The 20,687-nt window shown below is 42.9% G+C and overlaps 3 protein-coding genes across 13 annotated transcripts in view; 2 read left to right on the forward strand and 1 right to left on the reverse strand.

Moving 5' to 3' along the window:
* LOC110835287 (neurobeachin-like protein 1) overlaps positions 1-20,687 on the forward strand; it is a 174,461-nt gene that overhangs the window by 43,110 nt on the left and 110,664 nt on the right. For 9 of the 10 annotated variants that reach the window (XR_015536997.1, XR_015537000.1, XR_015536999.1 and 6 more), the window contains 2 exons: positions 4,327-4,476; positions 9,937-10,094. Coding sequence is in view for 4 of the 10 variants with exons in the window: in XM_087355540.1 (XP_087211666.1) it covers positions 4,327-4,476; positions 9,937-10,094 (308 nt within the window). In the remaining 6 variants the exon portion in view is untranslated. Of the gene's footprint in view, positions 1-4,326; positions 4,477-9,936; positions 10,095-11,950; positions 11,971-20,687 lie in introns of those variants that run through there. The other variant, XM_087355584.1, reaches the window with a different exon arrangement.
* The window catches only part of LOC110835295 (larval cuticle protein A2B-like), a 94,233-nt gene continuing 83,525 nt past the window's right edge, over positions 9,980-20,687 (forward strand). The window contains exon 1 of the mRNA XM_087356077.1: positions 9,980-10,094. The gene's annotated coding sequence lies outside the window, so the exon portion shown is untranslated. The remainder of the gene's footprint in view (positions 10,095-20,687) is intronic.
* On the reverse strand, positions 17,830-18,932 carry LOC147875102 (larval cuticle protein A3A-like). Of its 2 annotated transcripts, none has more exons than XM_087356040.1 (2): positions 18,824-18,932; positions 17,830-18,529 (listed from the first exon to the last, which is right to left on the reverse strand). In XM_087356040.1, exons 1-2 carry the CDS (start codon positions 18,872-18,874, stop codon positions 17,993-17,995), a joined length of 588 nt encoding a protein of 195 aa, XP_087212166.1. In that variant the 5' UTR covers positions 18,875-18,932; the 3' UTR covers positions 17,830-17,992. The 2 variants fall into 2 exon arrangements, with proteins under 2 accessions (XP_087212166.1, XP_087212158.1); XM_087356032.1 differs by having other exon boundaries at positions 17,830-18,532; positions 18,824-18,850.

Below are 20,687 nucleotides of genomic sequence, written 5' to 3' on the forward strand. Positions count from 1 at the left end.
TACACAGTACTCACACAGTTGTTAATGGACAGTTCCTGTCTGCCACTGGCTCTGTGATGCGGTATGTATTCACTCGAACAGTAACACTGGGAAGTATTTCTACGATAAGATATGAAGTTCTCACAGCGATTGAATGCAGTGAAAATTTCTTGGGCGATCGGCCGTGTAAATACGTGCTTGCTGCCTCCATCATCAGAGCTCTTATCTCCCTGTTAATGCCCGCAAGCACCTCAGAAACGTCGCCAAACGTTTACCAGACTACATGGCGCTGCAACCCAGAAGACAATCATCTTCTTAATTGCCGCCGTGAGAACGTGAAATGTCGCCATTATTTAGTGACTACCTCCTGAATACGAGACAGACATTGAGTGAACAAGGGACCGGACGTGATCGGTTTCCTTCATATCATCAACAGTCTCGTACCACGGTACTAGAATGAAATTAGAAGCATGCTCTAGACACTGCCAACTTCCCTATGACACTACCGATTTTTAGTACATCAACTGGAATAAGAATTAAATATTACTGTTGGTTTCGTCTTTTTTGCGTAAAGGGGTGCTTGTGGATGAGTTAGTGTTCTTATAAATGGAACACACTGTAGAAATCTCACCTGCTGGGTGCTTCTTTAAAACAGTGTATATTGCCTCCGCCCTATCTGGGCAAAGAAGGTGCCTGAGGACCACAGTGGTAAGTCATTGCCCTGTTTCTTCGGTCTGGTTGTCGCCTGCTTTTAATGTATCTTGAATAGATTAAGTTTTAGTCGTGAGGCGAAGCGAAAGCGGACAGTAGACCACTCCGTGTGTCATGACTTGCTGAGGAGCCTCAAATTAAAAGAACGGGGCCCTGCAGTGAATGTATCCAAGAAGAGTTGTGTCCGTGCGTCTTAGTGTTTCGTCCTCGAGGGACTTAATTTGGGAGGAGGGCGCAACACTAAGCATTGTAGGGCGAATTCAATTTTAATGCACAGGTTTCGAGGGGTATATTTGGTTGTGAAAGAGGAAGTGATAAAGACTGACGTAGGAAAGTACATAATGAAGTGTTCCATAATTTTTTTATTTGATGATTGTTGTTATTGCGTAATTAAATGAATTAGGATGAGAAGGGGAGATACGAAATGCATACTGAATTTTAATCTTAAAATCTGAATGAAATTGACCACTTGAGATTAAGATTGATCTTAAAAGCTGGATGTGGAGGATTCTACTGGATTAAACTGGCTAAGTAAAGGATCCAGTGACGGGTTGGTTTGAATTCCTTAGAACACGGAGGTTTTTCATGATTCTCTGCAAGATTTTCAGAAAGGGCTTTTATTCATGAAGTTAATTTTGGGTACAAGAGGCTCATACTCCACATGAAGTTCAAATAGAACTTGTCGGTTTTCTTAAAGCGGCTGATTTAAAAATGACTAATAATAACCGCGTCGCCATTTCTAACTTGATGTTACATTGCCTGAGCATCTGATGTAGTCAATTGAATAAAAATTCTCTTGGATATTATTCATCGTCTAGTAAATATAAAACGTAAAACGACGTTTTCGGAGATGGGACTCTATCTCCGTCTTCAGGTTCCTACACAGTTGGGCCCACTAGATAGAGCTAATCCGGTCCGGAGATAGGGATTAGCTCTATCTAGTGGGCCCAACTGTGTAGGAACCTGAAGACGGAGATAGAGTCCCATCTCCGAAAACGTCGTTTTACGTTTTATATTTACTAGACGATGGATAATATCCAAGAAAATTTTTATTCAATTGACTCTTCACCATCGTCAAGAAGTTTTAGATTTGATATCTGATGTAGTGTCTAAACGAAGATGCAACAAAATAGCTGGCACAGTTTTGATTTATTGGAGTTCTAAACGCTAACAAAGTCTTCGACATGCTTCGGCCTCTGTATCGCGCAACGGATTACTGCGATTCTCACGATCTTTGTGATGCGCCTTGCTTTCAGACACCTGACGTCCATTTAATGAACAACTGGGCCGTTTCGAAGCCACTTTTTGTTCATCGGTCTAGTTTTGTGAACAAAGCGAAAGATTACTTCTTTAGCCGCTGTTAGCTTTATTGCACCTCCAAATGCGATAGAAAGAAACGTTTTGCTCTGTTGGGCTCCAAATATTGACATTATTTTGTTCAAAGGCAAATAAGGTTTGCACTTTGTGACCGATGGACTGAATGATCTTTGTACTAGAGGCTGACAATCGACTGTCTACTTTGTGCCTACTTTATCCCCGTGTAAGATCCCCTGGGAATCATTGATCCCAGAGCTGTTGTTGAGACGGAAAGTGATACGGGACCGGAGGATGTTGAATAATGTGCAGTTTTGTCATTTATACTCTCGACCACACAATTCGATATTACGGCTATCATTGGGATTGGTGGGCATGCAGAATGCGTGAGAACTAGAGAAATGCGCACAGCAGTTCAATTGGCAAACCTGAATGGAATTACTCGGGAGCCATAGTAGTTTTCTGGAAATTTGTTGTGAGGATATGGACTACGATAGTCTGGACCGGGATGATGTGTGATGAGCTCTTGTGGACACGGTAGAGAATCTTTCCATAAAAGGCTGGGAATTTCTTGAGTAGCCAAGCGACTGTTTAGCTTCGTAATGACTCTGTACCATGTACGTACATAGTCTGTATGTTGGTGCATTCTCTCGGTTTTGAAATTTGTCATTCGCAAAGAACACGTTTGGAGGATAGAGTGTATGAACGTGCTGAAGTACACCTTCAATTCTTTTCAACTTGGTTTGATTCGTCATCTTCTGAACAATGGATGCTGCGTCTGTCGGAGTGAGAGATGTGTGCCACCAATAGGTATTCTACGGGACTTGCTATGTGGAATGGAGGCCGAGGTCAGCCCCTGCGAACAGCTGGAAACTGTGACGTTGGTCAAAGGACGGTCCATCATCACCAAGTCGTGGCTGAAACTTGTTATATCCTGTCTTCAGGAAATATCTCCAATAAATGTTAGTTGGTTTTTTGTTGTGTTTGCGTTCTTGGTACAGAGATTTGAATACACGTTTAATCTCCCAGTAGGGCGGACTTTGATGCCCTTTGACATTCCATGTCGACGCCAAAAGGTTTCAGGCGGTTTTATTCTGGTTCGTGGATCTGAAATATAGCTCCCGGTTTTGATGTGGACCAAATAGTTCTTCACCGTGTTTTTAAAACGCGGCTCATCCCAGGAGATGCTGTGCTTGATAAAATACTGAGGTAGATCTCATTGAGATCCTCAGATTTTTATTTGAAACGTTTTTATTTGGGTTTATGTGTATTTAACGAAAATACAATGGAAGTTCTATGTACTGCTTTAAGTAAAACTCTCCTCGAATTCTGCACTGAATATTTGTGGTTGAGAGGAGTGAAATCCTTGAACCGTGACGTCTCTTGTCTTGAGCCGCTCGCAACGTTTGTTGCCTTTTCGTGTGTTCAGCAGACTTTTGTTCCTGAACACGTGAAGGGTAAATACTTCAGTGGATAAGTCTCCTTTAGTTCACTCAGCTAGTCAGGAAATTCCCTGATTTTTACGGAACCCGGAGATTCATTAAATTTCTTACAATATCTCACCACCCGCCTCCTTCTGGGACAAAGCTGTTTTATCCTAGACTGTTATGACCCAGTCACATTGATATTACATACGGGATTTTAAGTAACGTGTTGACGAGGCGACCTCCGTAAGTGGTCGGTTCAGAGGTTCCTGAGGACAGATAGGTGGTGTCACACGACAACCGCTTTGTTCAGTCACTCTCCATGTGGGTCACTGGGTTTTCAACACAGGAACTCAAGGCTGGTGTATATTATTACACAACTTTCATTTGTATTCATTTATGTGAGGGGTATATTGTGATTACCTTTGTGCCCGTCCTTATATTTCATCTCCAGAAGTAACAGGATTTTGGTAAAATGTAACGGGAGTCCGCACAGAAGCTGCCAATCGATCTTAATATTGGTCGATATCGGTCAAATATTACAACCCCTGAGTTCACATTACACGAAGCTTTTTTAACTAAGAGTGGAAAGGTGTGGGATAGTCGTGATGTTGATTGTGTTGCGCGTACGTTTGAGTTATGGCGCCTTATAGTATTTTTGCTGTACGCCAACGTTTCGGAGGTACATACTGCCTCCATCGTCAGAGCGATTGTAGTTTCTGATGCTGAGGATATAGGTTCCCAAACTGAAATCGCGACCCAAGTAAGGGTCGTGAAGTTTCATAGGAGTTTTTATGCTAATCGGTGCTCAGGGTTTGACTGTTTGGGTATTCCGAGAATAATTGATTGAGGCCATCGCAATCTGGGCCACTACGAAGTGATCTGTTTTCTGTTACAGGTGAGGCCGCTGCATGACTCGTACCAGGCGGCGCTAAATGGTCAGCTGACGGAGGCCATGAACGTGTTCTGGGCCGAATGTTACGAGGGTTCGAAGACCGCGGTTCACCGGCGGAACAGGGAGATGGGCGAAAGCAAGCTACGCTTCCAGGTACTTCCACATAGTCAGTGTATTCATAATACATACAATTTTGCTCTTGTAATTGGACTGAGCCATCTCGACGCCGTTCTCACTCGTTTCAAACGGGCTGCAGCTGAACCACACTCGCAATCTCTCACTGTCTGACCTTGAGGAGACCCGTCTGTAGCAGTAATGCCAATCGTGCAACGAAAATATTCTAATATTGCGAATATTTCTTTAATATTTGTCGCTTATAAAACGAATAAGTTGTAACTGATTAGCTGTTCCGAAATTTATCTTGCTGCTTTCTCTCCAGAAAGATAGGAATACAAATATTGTGTTTCATACGTAGACATTCTTTCACTTCATTAGAAGTTATTTAAAAAATACTGCAATAATTTGAACTTTAAGGTGAATTAACAGACAAGTGGATCGAATTTTCTGACGAATAACTTATTCTTTCTCTACCGTGTTATTCTTATCGGCCGGTCTCATGCTTGCACGTTATCACAGACTGACACAATAAATGCTTGTAAAAGTTCTGTTACTTCGAAAGACAAGAAGCCGTGAGTGTTTGGATAATTTCCGTATGTATCTTAGAGAATTTATTTAAATCGTGGGCTGTGATCTATGTGACCGATTTTCGATTCTGGTAGGGATTTTTCTTTTCGCAATCGCTGTGGTAAGACTGCTTCCGGGTCCTACTTCCCTGGCATTTATTGTGTAAGCGGCCGGAGCGTGAATCTGTGCCATGTTAATAATGCGTGGAGATTTACCGTCCGTTCACCATTTTAGGTTAGGTTAACCGTGATTGAAGAGTGAAATCTTAGCCCAGGGCAAGGTAGCACATTGTCGGAAGTAGTTTGAAGCAGAAATGTAAACATTACGCAAGAGTCGCTTACTTATTCTGACTAAAGAGGCTGAAGAAATGAAGACTAGCGAATTGTAAGTTTATTTAACGAACGTAATGACGCTTCCTGCTTCAGGCGTGTTCCACCTCTCTCTGTTGATTAAAGCTAAATTTGAGATTACGAAGACGACTGACTTGTCGGATATCGCGCCATGTAGTGTGATGGAAATTGACCGACGTCTCAGACGTTCTTACTACTTCCATCATCAGGGTGATGATTGAGGCTCTGATAATGTAGACGGTAAACACCTCTGAGACGTCGGACAACTTCTGCCACTCAAGGAGGCGCGCCATTTCAGAAGATGGTCATTTTTAGAGCTAGTTAGTTACTCTTCTTAGTACAAGGTCATGATGATATACATTTATTATTTACCTCGGCGTTAGATGATGTCACTTCACCCCCGTTGTGCGTTTAATGGGGTGCTGAGTGGGCTGCATAGACAGTCTGAACACGGCGGTTGCAAAGAGAGGAACCCCGGCTGAAGGCCTCGCAATTACTTTACTGATTCTGTGATGTAAGAAGTTGTAAGGAATGTTTTAAAGGACCGCCTCTGAATTTTGTGGCTATTAAAGACGCTGTGTCAGGCGTGAAAATTATAGCTTCGTCGACAGAATTGTATTATTTTGAGATGGTTGTGGCCTGTTGAAGGTGCTGTCACACGCCTGGACCTGGGCCTGTAGGGAATGACGTTTCACCATGCCGTTCGGTCTTGTCAGAGGTCTCATGATATTCGATGACCCGATTGCGTTCACAGTATTTATATTTAATCACTGACGGACTCGAATTCTGTTATTAAATATCGGTCTGGCTTCCAACTACAAGCCCCTACTTGAAGATATAATTGACGCATGAGACGTGTTGAAATGCGTATAATTCGCAGGAATGAGGAATGTGTAGAAGGATATGGTGAGATGGCGATGGATTGTAGGAAATTTAGTTTTTTTGGTGAGAGGTTGGTGGTCCTTGTCCACTGACCGATTTGGATATTAGCGGAGTTGAACCTTCGGGTTCTGCTGCCCAGAGTCAGCTAAAGTAAGCCGTAGTGACTGACTTGAGAATGCATCCGGCCCACTTCAGCACGAGGTGGCAGGTGAGCGGCTCGGGGTGCTGGTATTCTGTTCTGTTAAGGCCCATGAGGTAGGCACAATCTTAGCGAACTTTCCACTCTTGTTTGGAAAAAAACAACAACTTTGGCTATACACAGCTACATAAAGATTGCATTGTTCACATCGGCCCCGATGTTGATACTTTTGATGGTAAAAAAGTTAGGAGATATGGCGTCAGATTGACCTCCTATAGCGTGACCTTCATACCGAGTTTCATAAACTCTTGCCAGCAGGGACAGAGACATGCATCGCCATGATGATTCAAGCCTCTGCGCTTGTGAGGCGAGGGAAGTAGGCTACGAACGAAAATGCGACTTTAACGACAAAGACGTCGAGTTCTTTACACAGGAGCGAGATTAAAACCGTGTGCTTCCAGAATTCAAGTTTAGACGGTTGTAGTATTAATGTCACAAACGTTTGGTTTAACCTAAGATACCCACTCTGACCCCTGCTGTTAAATCTGATAGCATTGCAGCAAAATGGGAACCCGTTCAAGATTAATTTTATTCGAAAATGTGTTCTGGAATGTTGCTCCTTTGAAACATTGGTCAACATTTACCAGATTACGGCGCAGTACACCAGAAAACAGCCACGTTCGTGCACGTCGCTGTGAGACCCTGACAACTTACCTAGATTTTATTTATTTATTGTTTATTTTACGATGTTTCCAGTAATTCAGACTGTAGCGTCGATTGATAGGATGGTTGGAGGCGGTCGTGGCTTAATTTAAGGTAGGAGTGAAGTATGTACGCGATTTTCAACGTAATCCGCAGCAAGTACATAGGAGTTTGATCCAGAGTTCTAGCGGGGCCATGGGTTTAGTGTTTCCACGTCTAATCCACACTCCAGGAAGTGTTTATTTCCGGCTAGAAGTTCTTAGAGTCGTGTCTTTCGAACCTTAAGTGTGCCAACTTGGGAAACAATTTTCTTCTATGCGTTTCAGTTCTTAATACGCCTTTTGCACGTCATTGGACTATTCAAGATAAAGTTTTAAACGGGTATGACTTCTTGCAGTAAAGTGAGGAGAGACACGAGACTGCAGGCTAGTAATTAGTTTGACAGCAGTGTGACGTTGAATGTTTGTTTTCACTTTTGCAAGTGTTGTTGCCAGCCCTAATTTTAGTTTCAAAATAAAAAGAGCATGGATGTCCATGTAGCTTTCGAAGTAAGCGAACCCAGATTTGTTCTTGTGAGACGTGTGACTCTGATATCCATCGTTAGGGAACAGACGAGTTCTGCTCTCGGATGGATCAAAATGAAAGTAGCAATTAAGTTTACGCGATGAAAGTTGCTAACACACTTCGCGCATTAACGCACCTTTCGTGTGTGTCTTGCGTTAATTGTAGACTGCTGGGCTACGTTATCATGATCCCTCAGCGTTCCAGTCAGGTCGAGACCCGATCTAGCGAAGGGTATTTTCCGTTCAGACTCTTCAACATATTTAAGTGTTTAAACTTGTAGCAGCTCTTATCATCTCTCACGACTCAAATTACTGTAATCAAACAGAGGAACCTATGTTTATTTCGTTGTCGGTGTCGTTTTGAGGGAAGAGATCACTTGAAAGACCTGGGTATAGATGGAAGGGTAAAAAGAACTTAGGACTTAGTACGATTTGAGGTTTTCACGGCTATGAGTTCGATGATGACCCTTCTGGGTTGCAGCTCCGTGCAGTCTGGTAGACTCATTATTTGATGATGGAGGCAGCAAGGACCTCTGAAACGTTGCTAAACGTCTACCATATTACACGACGCTACAACCCAGAAGACAGCCATCTTCGAATTAGGACCCGTTTCATTTGGCCAGAATCCGCCATTCACGTAGAATAATGAAATGGGGCACATAACGTGTAATAATAAACGTTTTATCAGTTTTGCTCGCCTAAATATCTGAAGGATTGTTTATGAGTCGGAATGTCTTTTCAGTAGTTTTCGTTGTGTTCACACCGCTGCTAGTGCATTCGCGCCGTGGTGCTTAGACCACACGCCTCACTCAACTGACGGAGAAGTTGCCGGGAGACACGGCGTTTGCAAGAAATAAGTTGACTTTCAGACAAATGGCATTCTTTAGACAGTCGATGGCTTAACAAATTCCTTTCGTTGTGGCTTCTTCTTGTTCGTCTTTATCCTGAACTAGTTTAGTCCACTTATATATATTCACTGTTATATTTATTTAAAATTATTTTATTTATGTCCTGTGTCAAATATTCTAAGAGGTTTCCTTGCTATGAGGTGTTCCGTTGAGCGTTGTACACATCTCCACTTTATTCACGAGTGTGCAGATCCTTTAAATGTTTCTGTTTTCTGTTACCTGAATCATTCTACGTGAATAAATATTAAAACTTTTTATGTATTATCACGATTCCTTCGTACTGCCTCTATACTAGGCCCGAATCTTACCCTCAGCACTTCGTTTTAAAGCACTTCTATATCTGTTTTATTCGTAGAGTTAAAAAAAACTAAATTTTACATCATTATAGAAACAAGAAAAGTTTTGGTTGCATTTTCTCATCTAGTACACGAGGTTAGTGTCTGAGCTGTACCTTCACACTCGTATACATCTGTATGGCGAGATGCAAAGTTTTGTACCGTAGACAAATGTGCCTTTAATTATTTTACAAATTATGTGTGGTTTTAACCTGGTCGTGGTTCCTTATCAGATCGTAATACAGGCCTGTTAACACGACTTCAGTTTCACGGACCGACTTCTGCTTAAAATTTGGAAGGGCACCGGCTGTCCTCATCGAATATTGTTGTGGTTTTCCTCAGTCATCCCATGCAAGCACTAACATAATACGTTAAAATAGGCCATGACAAGTTAATTTCTATATCATTCGTGATCAACTGGTAATCGTGTACTTCGCTGAATGGGTCCATAAGTATAGTCGCCGTGGCTCTTAGACAACAGTTTACACGGACATGTCAGAGAAGTTGCCACATTAGCATGGCGCTCCTTGTATCGTTGATTGATATTTGAGATTGAGCTCCGGGCACAACTGCGAAGTAGTGACCGGTGACTGTCAGCTTATCAAGAACGTTGTTCCGTGGAGTTAGTTTTACCTGTTAGGAAGAGTGCTTACATCAGTGACGTTAGCATTTGTTAGACATGTAACGAGCATGTGGGACATTTGAAATGGATGCATTTTCGCTCGCTAACCACTTGGAAATTTGCGCAGGTGCATGAAATGTAAGCGAATCCCGAGCGATCGTGGAATAAACTGAACGACAGAAGATAAGGTCCAAGCTGAAGGCGATGTATAGGGCTGCTGAATTGCTTTATCCGGGCCTTAGGAGCTTTATTCTTTATCGTGTCAAATCGTGCGGCCATGTTACGATACGGAATCGTTTTCCTCCAACCGAATTTTATTAAATTGTGGATTTGGGATTCCTGCCTGAATGTCTTTTTGGGCGAATTAGAACAATTTAATATTAGATGTTGTCTTCGTCAGTAAAACTGTCTTCTGTTTGTGGCTGCAGTCCCAGATCATGGCGCCGTTCCGCCTGCGGCAGGCAGAGGACACCGCCCGATACAACAATCTAGTGAACCAGCAGCGTAACCAGGAGCTCCTGGTGCTTCGCAAGTGGCGTCATCTGAAGCAGTTCTTCATCGGGCCGCGAGGAGCGTGGCGGTCAAGGTAGGTGATCGTCATTGTCTAACTTTGGCTACTTCGTGAAACACAACTCTGAAGTGTGTATCAGGGTCACGTGGTTCGTACACCCATTCTAGCTACTGGTTATTGTTCGTATTTACAGCGCGAATCTGCCTCCGGATATTTTACGAATCGTCCTAGTTCTTGAGATCCGCCAGCGATAAGTGTTTCCCAATAACCCAGATATCCATTAACCCATTAAAGTATAGTGGTAACTATATGTACCGCCTACTTTAAGAGTTAATAATTATGCTTTTGTGTTTATGGGTTTCATATGATTTTCAGATTAAGGTTATTTCTCGAAACAGCATTAACCGTTTGATCTTTGAAATGGGGAAGTGTTGTTTCCTTTGAGGTACGGTCTTTGATAGCATGGCTCTGAGGGGAATGTTCGGACCCAAGCGGGATGAACCTGCCGGAGGCCGGAGAAATCTGCTTGAAGAGGATGTCCGTAACTTCACCATATATTAGGATCGTCAAGTCAAGGAAGATGAGATGGGCGAGGCGTATAGCACACAAGGACAGATAGATATCATTGGTGGTGACTACTAAGGATATTTATTGCAGTTATGTTTGTTAGAGGGAAATCTGCCTCAGTACCGCTTTGCCTTACAGCTAATAAAATGATTTTGAAACTTCATCTGGGAGAGGTTTGAAAGGAAGGTTTTGAAACTGAGGAAATCAAACCAACGAATAATGCCAGCAAAGTGGTGTCCTGTTAACAGATTCTAACCCGGGACCCAGTGAGTGTTGTGTAGGAGTAAACGAAAAACTGAAAAATATAAATTTAACGCGTCGTTTTTTCCGTCAGTAGTCGTTGCAACAGTGAAGATGTTGCTCCATGTGGAGTAAGGTCGCCTGAAGGTTTCGGTGTGCTGTGCTACATAAAGACAGGTTCTTCTTCTTGTTCGTTCTGAGACTCATCACGGAGCGATGGTGCACTCGCTCAATGAGTGGGCAGATTCTGAGGGGAGAACATCGCGTGCGGTTCGCCTCAATGTTTGTAACTGATAACGCGTCGGACTGTTAAGAAGTGCGATGGATGACTTGCTTGTTTTCTCGAAAGAACTCAAACAGGTCGCTACTCTTTGGTGGTGTAATGGTTCATGGCGTCTAATTTTGAGATTGTTGAGCTCTGGGTTATTTTGTAGACCGCCCGGAAAGTGCAGATGTTTTGTGTAATAATGTAGGGTCCTATTATTTTCCTATCACGTTCATTTGCAAGATAATATTAATAATCGGCCTGTCATTTCTCTCTACAAGTAACTTGTGTTTCTTTTTTTGATTTGGCAAGAGGGAGTAACACAGGCGAAGCGAGATTTTTACAGGAAAATTATATAGACTGTGAAGTGTGCTTGCATACGGAAGTTTCAGTTGACAAATCTTTACGTGGTTGAAGTTTTGGATAAATGAATTATCGCTCTGGTATTGTGTGATGTGATTTGGGGCAGTCAGCCCCCACCCCCCCACCCCTCCCGTCTACACCAGCCCGTTGTTTACTAATTTCACGTGAGTCGGGTAAGTTGTGTGTGTGTGTGGCGAAACTGGAATGGCTGTCGCAACTCTGGGCGTGTTTCATCAAGTTGTACAAACACTGTGGATCTAATCCGCTCTTGTGGTGCAAAGTGTATGCATTGGTGAAGGCAAAGAATCTTGCTTTCAAACTGGTATAGTGATTGGATGCAGACTGTATGGGTTTACCATCAGTGTCCAGAACCCACTCAGACTCTTAATCTGAGGTAAACTGGCTGAAGCGTGAAGCTGATTACTCTCCTCCGTCGGATGTGGGGATTACAAATTTGTGAAACTTTACCTACACAACCCCTCATACGTTTTCATGGTGTAATCGTCAGGTACAAAGGTAACTTTTGCCCCCAAAATAGTACCTTTGTCATAAGCTGTGATGGATTCATGTGTCTCAAGATATGGGTAAATTGCAGTCTCTTTTGAATAGGGTAACAAAGCTTTTAGTTCCACAAAAGTCTGTGAATTCCTTGACCAGCTGAGCCAGTATTACGTTTTCCAAGAGGACCTTGCTTATGGAGTCCGTCTTTTACTTTCTTGCCAGGGACATAGCGCTCTTTTTCAAGTGCCTACATTGGCTCCAGCTGTCCTCAACGGTTGTAGTTTCAGGTTGACAGCGAGTTGATAAGGCAGCAACTTTCTTCATTATTTGGCTTTTGTTAGTATGAGCAGGTTACTGGAAGTGTATCATAGCTGACTTATATTCGGGAAGTACCCGGTTCGAATCTTGCATGCAATATTTTTTTTCTCATTTACTGACGGCGAATTTGTAGTTCTCCATAAAAACATGCCTCTTTATCTCGACCATTTTTACAGGACGGTGTCCGTAACCATTCTGTCATCTGATTGTACGAAAACTAACCCCTACACCCGATACGTCGTTAGATTTCCAACGGCGGAGTTAAAATGTTGAGTGTGTGATTGGGCGCGCCCGGATTATTGGGTTGTCCCTTGGTGCCGATGTTGAAATCGTTCTTTGCAACGCGAGTTGCGACATTGACGGCTCGCGGGGAACCAGGGCGGGGCACACAGCCCATCTGACCCACATAGCGCAAGGCCCACAGGCCACGTAATGCGAGAAATATTTCATATTGCCTTGTGTCGAACCTCAGACTCACGAGGCATTGCATTAAGGAACGGGGTCCTCAGTGCTGACCCATTGAATTTATTATTAATCTGCATCTTGGCGTAAAGATATGTCCCTATGTCCGTACATCAGCATATCCATTATTTCTGAAAATACTGAACGGATTTCTGCGAACTTCAGTTAGTGTCAAGTTTGTACCCTATACAGAAATTTTCAGTTCACTTTGATTTGGTGCACACTTACTCTGTATGGAACTCAAATCGATCTTTATCGATTTCCTGTATATGGCTCAAGGCATAACATTCTTACATGATGTAAAATGTAAGTGTTTCAGGTCGACACTTTAATGTACAGTTTTTTATATGTGGCTATACAGACACTCTTTATAAGGAACTCAGTTCAATGAATGAATGAATAAGTAAGATTGTGTTTCATTTTGTGCACTGTGATATCTGTAATGTGATTAGATTGGCAGCAGTGGATTTGTTGGCCTAAATACAGTAACATCAGGGTCACGCTTGTATGTATTCTGTTTTATTAAATTTTTTCCCATTTCTACCGACAGCACATCTTAGTTCCGCGAGTTTCGATATTATTTATTGTTACTGTATCATCATCATTATCATTGCATTGGTGGGTTCTTACATTATTTAATGTAGCTGTACGGACTAAGGCGGTTATGTACCTCATAGGCGCACGTTTGCGGGTAGCACTGGCCTCTTAGTGGACACGGAAACAATTCAATTTTTCTTGCAGAGCGTAAGAGGTCAGACAAAATTACCGACTGTCAAGGCATTTCGTTGCCATTGTTCTGTAAAATGTTAACGAACGCGATGTTTTATATCCTGAACTTTTAATATGGTCATGTGTTATACTGTTACAACTAGACAAGGAGCGTAAGACGCTCTGCTCCAGGATCCAGTGTGTGAAGTGAAAGTGAATTTGATGAGGGTCACGGTCCCCTGATGAGGCCATGTAGTTTCACAACGCGCCTCAAGTGTTCGTGGTTCCATGACAAAAGCCCACATGAAAATTCCGCACAGAGAAAAACCCACAGTCATAAATGCTCACATAGAAAAATCCTCACATTCACAATACTATCAAGTAACACACTCTTAATAAAGCGTTATGTGCATTCTACGAAGTGAAGTTCAAACATATTATACAAATTTGTTTTTTGTAAACTAGAAATAATGTGAGAATTATGTGAGGGTGTCAGATTGTGGTCTGGATTGAGCGAACTCAGGGTGGGATCCAGTCGCTGGTCCGTGCCGTTACGGTAATCAGCCTTTGGGCCTCATGAATGACAAGGTGTTTCGTGATAACCTTACCAAGAATTCTGGTTGTGTAGAAAAGTAGTATTTGCCACATCGAGAAACTTTGCGGTCCTCGTCAGTAAGTCATCAATCTGTGGAAGGCTGTTATTTATTTATTTAGTGTTCTGTCTGACGACAGGTCCATATGAACAGGATCCTTCCATCCTTTTCTCGGACTGGGACCTGTTCATATACGTTCTTGGCAGATGATCCAGAAGTGGTTTGCCATTGCCTTCTTCTGTGTGTGAATGGAGTAATTGTTGGGATGCCACGGAGAAACCGGGGAAGCCCCCGGAGGAAAACTCCGTGTTGCCTAGACCACGGCCTTGCCCAACACAAGTTATAAATTCGGGCACCGCCGGGAATCGAACCCGAGACCCCAGGATTACAAGGCCAGCGTTCTAACCGCTAGACTACCGTGGTAGTGGAAGGCTGTAGCACTACTTTTTTTAAGTTTAGGAACATTTTTCGACATTACCATACCCGTAATGTCGAAGTTGGTGAACAGCCTGTAGCCCAGTTTCGTTACGTCGAAATGCGGCCTGATTGCGTCTGATGCAACCGTCTGGTTCTGGTCCCTCCTCCTGCCCCCACTTCAAAAGATCATTGTCTTACACCCGCAGGTGGCACTGACCTCCCACCAAGAACGGTATCGTAACAGAGCCTTGCCGGTCTACTTTACGACATATTACACAATAACATTGGAATATGTAAAACTATGCGACAGTTTGAAACTTTAACTTACGAAATGCAATTACCCGTGCCCATGATGATGGAGATAATTTTCATACGTTTGGAAATTTATTATTTATCTTTCCTGTCATTCGACGCTGTATAGCCTGAGCTGTTGATTAAATAATTTAATAAATCGTGTGTAAGTAAATTTACTTTCTGTGCTACGAACGAGGTAAATAGTTTTTTTTGTGTGTTCGACATGTTTATGCCGATGTAAAATTGCTGTAGCAACGAAACAGAATACTATCTTTCTGGTGAAATTTCGTGCATGGAAGGGGTTAAAATTGATTATTTTTGAAGATGGCTGCTTTGCGTGATGTAGGACCGAGAAGTCTGGTAGATATTTACCGGCGCTTTAGAGCAGGGTGATTGGTCACCCTGATCATGGAGGCAGTTAGATCCTCTGTAACGTCTGTCATTATCTATCAGACTACACGTTGCTTCAAACCAGAAGATTGCTTGTTCATACTCGTCATCGCCAAAACCAAAAATCTTGTCTGAACATTCCCGACTTCTCAAGTCAGCAATGGCGCGTAGTCTGCGAGTGTGCACCTCGGAGAAACAGAAATCAAGAACCAAGAGAACAAGATTTGGCTCCGAAATTTCTATAACATAAGGCCAACATTACAAACTAGTGGGTCGTTGATCATTAACATTTTCTTATTCCAACCTGAAGACTTAATGGTTTCGGCGTGAAGGCACTTTTAAACGTCCTGAATAAAAACTTTTAAAATTTGAACGGAATATTATATGTTTTCAGAACAGTTACGCCTGAATTGTAATCCGAAAGTGCTGGCTTCGATTCACAGGCAGAGCATAGACTTTCCTAACTCTGCTTTGCGTGGTTGATTGAGGATATACGAGGAATACAAACATCAAGAATGTTTAAACACACTCCACATCGTTTTAAACTAACAAATCTTGTGTAATTTTTAGAATAAATTATACAAATAAGTTTAGAAATTGAATCAATTAATGTGGTAATGTAGATAAATATTTCGACAGAAGATAATCGTTCTTACTGGCGAACACACATACAAATAGAACATATTAATACTTGGAAATATATTGAGTGCCCAGTATTATGACAGATTAAAATAATACAGACGCTAAAACTTGTAAGTTTTAAAAGTTGCAGGCCTTTCGACGCAATTTTGAAATTATCACTTGTCCAGAAACACGCTAGACCACACATTTGTAATAACCTTCCATTGGGAATGATAACTGCACAAGGAAGGCAAAATGCAAAACTAGAAAGACAGAAATGAGCTTGGGTGGACTATGAAATGAGAACTCAAAAGAACCAAAAGCAGAATCTCCACATGCGACGCATCCTGTCTGAGGACCAGAAGCAGAATCGACTTCTCGTTTGTCAGGAGCTCAAGGATCTTGCAAGAACCGACCCCAACTTCCTTTCTAAGCTCCGTGTGACTTCTTCCTCTTCCCAAAGATGAAAATTCAGCTAAACGGAAGGAGATTTGAGACGATAGAAGAGATTCAGGCAGAATCGCAGATGGTGCTTGACAGGCTGACAAAGAAAGATTTCCAGGGATGCTTCCAGGCTTGGCAGCGGCGCTGGGATCGTTGTGTTCACTCCCACGGGAACTACTTCGAGGGTGATGGATGAATTTAATACCTGAGATAAGTGTACGGGTTTTTATACGCGCAGTCTAGAAACTTTCCGATCGCACCTCGTATGATGGACAGAAGTGTGACTTCGGATCCTGCATACTAACAGAAAGCAAAGGGAGACGGACTTCGCATGTGTAAAGATACTTTCGGACGGATGAAGAAGTGACCCAACTTTTGACTGGTAGATGATGACACGGAGGAAGGCGGTGGCTGCCCGATGCCGTCAGTTGGTTTCATCGTCGAACCGCAAAAGATTATGGTCGAGTATTTCCTGGTTTGGATTCGTTGGCGCTTGTTCAGTAGCTGTTTGTTCTCCTGTCAGCGTCTTACCTTGTGTTGCGTGTCGATTCGTAATTTATTCACCTTCAGCTTTGCGTCATATCTGGCATTGGCAGTTTCTGACAGATTTATATTGTGTAATATTTTTTGTATTGGGGTCAGTCACTTGAAATTTATTGCCGCCCAATTATTTCGTCACTCTGTTATAATTATACGGTTCATTATCGTGGCGTATGAATTTGCCCCATGGTCTTCTTAGTGCGTAACAGCGAGTAATTAGGTGCGTGCGCATCTGATAATTAACGAGGGGAAATAAATTGTAATATAGTATTTTGCAGTCGGAGATTTAGATATTAATTTTCAAGATTAGTCTACTAATGGATGGAATTTATATTGCTAAAAGCGATTAATTGTTGTGGTGGCGAGTGGAGTTACAAAATGGTTTTAATGAAATGTAGGGGAGACGCGGAGAAAATCACATCCGATAAGCATTATGTTACACTCGGAGTTGTGTGACAGTCAGAGGCCTGTTAGCGGTGCTGTAGACGACAGTGTTTGTCGTGTTTAGTAGTTCGTCTGTCCAAGAGCCCTGGTTTCCATCCCACTAAGAGTCTTAATATATTCCTTAATTTCCAGGGGAGTCTGGAATTTTCCATTAGGATATACCCAAAAACATGGACTTAAACTGATCAGTTAACAACTACCTAACTGAATGAGGCATTGTCCTCAATGAGAATCTGATAGTCGCTCAGCAAGGCAAGAATTTCCTTGCCCTTGGTCTCTCAAGTTGTCTCCCGCCGTCAGATTTTCTTACCAACATTTTTAAAATATTTCTTATCTTTCTCATGCGTGCTACCATGTCCCGCCCATCTAATGCTCGACTTGGTCACTGATAGTATAAGGTGAACTTTCTTATTTTGCAATTGTCTCCAACCTCCTGTTACTTATATCTGTAAGGTATACATATTTTACTCTCAAACACAGTTATCTGTTATTCCCTTAGGGCGAAAGAACAGGATTCGTATCCATACCAAACCAGGGGTAACAGAGTTTTTTTATACTTTAATCTCTAGGTTTTCCTTCGTCTGTAGATAGGAGGTGGTTGTGGAGTTTTTATATCTGATGGGAAAACAAAAAAGCCGGTGCGTGCAGTCAGCACAGAATACACGTATTTATTTTTCTATGTCTAGAATTCACAATATGCGAATTGACGTATGTTAAATGAAACAGTTATAAATATAAGCACGGTTTATACAGCGAGGTTGCGGTGATGGGGCAAGATTAAAATGTCTGTAGGAGCAGTTGAGCTCTTAACCAATGATGGCCTTGCCATGTAGGGGGGCGGCAGCATAACCCAGAGGGGCGGAAGCGTAACCCAGAGGTGCGGAAGCGTAACCAAAGGGGGCGGCAGCATATCCCAGAGGGGCGGCGACCTTAGCGACGGCGGGGGCGGCAACAGCCTTAGCGACCACAGCGGGCTCACGGTGTACGACGGCGTTGAATCCGTTGACGGGGTCAGCGGTGTACTCGACGGTACGACGGGTGCCATCAGGCTCCACCAGGCTGTAGCTGCCCTGGACGACGTCTCCGCTTCGGCTCTCCTGCTGTCCCTTGGAGTCTCCGGTCAGAGCGTCCTGAATGTCGTAGGAGTAGCTGTACTGTGGGTTGGGGTCGTAGTCGGTGTCGACGGCGGCTACCTTAGCAACGGCGGGGGCGGCATAGGCGAATGGGGCGTGCGCCAGAGCAGGGGCGGCGCCGTAAGCCAAAGGAGCTCCAGGGGCCACGACGGCAGGGGAGCCGACGATTCCGGCTCTTGCGACGGCCACCAGGGCGGCGAGGACGAAGACCTGCTGGAACAAGACACAATTAAAGAATTTCAGTCGGTTCGACTATAATCGAATGTGAATAATGCGGCTAGGCACGTTGGTCATTATCATTAGTGTCATTTGTCGAAAGTTTGCCGTGTGTTAATTTGTGTTTGAACTGAGCCTGCCTGCAGTATTACATTTATAGAACTATTACAGAAATTATACTTTACTGCTTTATTATTGCTTTCCTTTGTGCCCTCAGAGGCCGTCAGCTGTGGATTTACTTTTTAACTGCTTACCAAATAATGTCACTCATGAGAGTTAATTACTTGCCTTGAATGCCATTTTGATCTCTGCTATTCGATGTTCTTGTGAGTGATGCATGGGTTTGGCGGCCGGCCACCTTATATACCTGATCAGCAACACGAGGTTCCACCAGTGATGTAATGCTATCGCAACACCCCACCATTCCTACCCCGCCCGATCCTATATTTGTGTGTAATTTCATTGGTTTTTTTTGTGCCCCTGATTGCGGGCTGGTTTGATGGCGAAAACAAAGCCTGCCGCACCCAAGTCCCGAACAGGGGTGCACAAATATAAATCGATCGTTATATGTCTTTGGTGTCATATTTGAATATTTTTCATATTTCATGCTCGTCGTGAATTTTTGAAGGAGGGATATTTACTGACGTGTTTGAATTTGACTTTGTCGCCCAGTTAGAGCTGATAGGGCCTTCCTCACTTGGCCCACATACTTTTTTGTTTATGTTATGAAACATTTTAAAGAATTATATTTTTCGTGCTCGTACCTAGAATTTTGTGGTTCCGATGATTTTCTTTGTTTTTAATTTTATGTAATAAAATTGGGGCTTCAATAGCACCCTTTCGTTTCGTTTTGCGCGCTTTCACGAGCGGAGATTCTTTATATACTTGTCTGTATCCACGTATAGACGGTTTATATTAAAGTTTGGTGTTTTTATATTGGAAGTTTTCCCCCTGAAGATGGAGGTAGAATGTGTCTCCGAAACGGTGGTAACCATCTATAAGTCTACAATGTTTGTAATCTAGAAGACCACAGTGTCAGTCTTTTCTTGTTAACATTAACATTGAGAAGGGTAACCGTTGAGACTGTGTTCACAAAGAATTGGGATCCATCTAGAGTTTGCTCGGATTATTTCTGCATGTAATTGTAAAGTTCTTATAATTACACGTGCAGACTTGGGCACAGGAAGGCACGAATTTTTTCTGCGTTTTCTGAAACGTCAGCTTTCGGCCTATCTTGTTTATTTCACAAGGAAAGAGATGTTTGTTCTATTTCTCTGTCTGCCGGATGTTCTGAAGCTCGATGTAATGTAATGAATCTCACTAGCGTCATTTGCAGCAAGTGCTTAAATGCCTTACCATGAAGAATTTTGAGGAGCGTGGAATTAAACCTCCACGCGTTCTAGACATTGGTATTAGATGACGGAGAATGATCAAGTTCACGTTTTGCTTGTTTCACCCCGGGAACTCATTGGGATGGAGGAACTAATTTCCGGGCCTCCAGGGTGTCTGTTACCGGTCTTCGAACCCGTACTCATTTTAACAGGACCCTAATGTAATTCGTGTTTAAATAAAATGTAGTACACCGATGTGGCGGTCTGGTGAAATGTTTTCAGTGTATAGGTAAGCATTCTCATTCCGTATTGAAAGGTACCCGTATGACATGTGTTAACCTTTGAGTTTATGTTTGCGAAGGAATTTAGACCTGCCTTCTCTGGGTGGGTTGTGCCCCCTCCCCGTAGGGGTGTATGCTCACGACACATCATGACGTCATCACTATTTGACCGCAAAGTCCAGTCATTTTCCGAAGCTGGAGTTGCGTCATAAAAGTGAAGAAGGCAGGAGGTAAGAGCGATTGGAAGCAAGTATGGAATTCGGGTTGCATTCTCTCGTTTTCTGGGATGATGTGACTGAATTTTGTCAGCTGAAAATTTACTAGGTCTTCGCGGGCTGAGGAGCTGGGATGGAAAAACGAAAAGGCCCATATTTTGCACTCTCCGTCATATATCTTTTTAGGGCGATCTAATCAAGGGGGTGAGATTGGCGGGGCACATAGCACGCATGGCAGATAATAAATGCATACAGAGCGTCGGATAACCCGAAGACAGAAACCGCATTGACGACTCGGCGTGAGGGTTTGGTTGAATGAAAATGT

The sequence above is a fragment of the Zootermopsis nevadensis genome, unplaced genomic scaffold (assembly GCF_977971745.1).
Source record: "Zootermopsis nevadensis isolate Lab colony 2312 unplaced genomic scaffold, Znev_1.0 Znev_ptg000002l, whole genome shotgun sequence".
NCBI classification, from domain to species: domain Eukaryota; kingdom Metazoa; phylum Arthropoda; class Insecta; order Blattodea; family Termopsidae; genus Zootermopsis; species Zootermopsis nevadensis.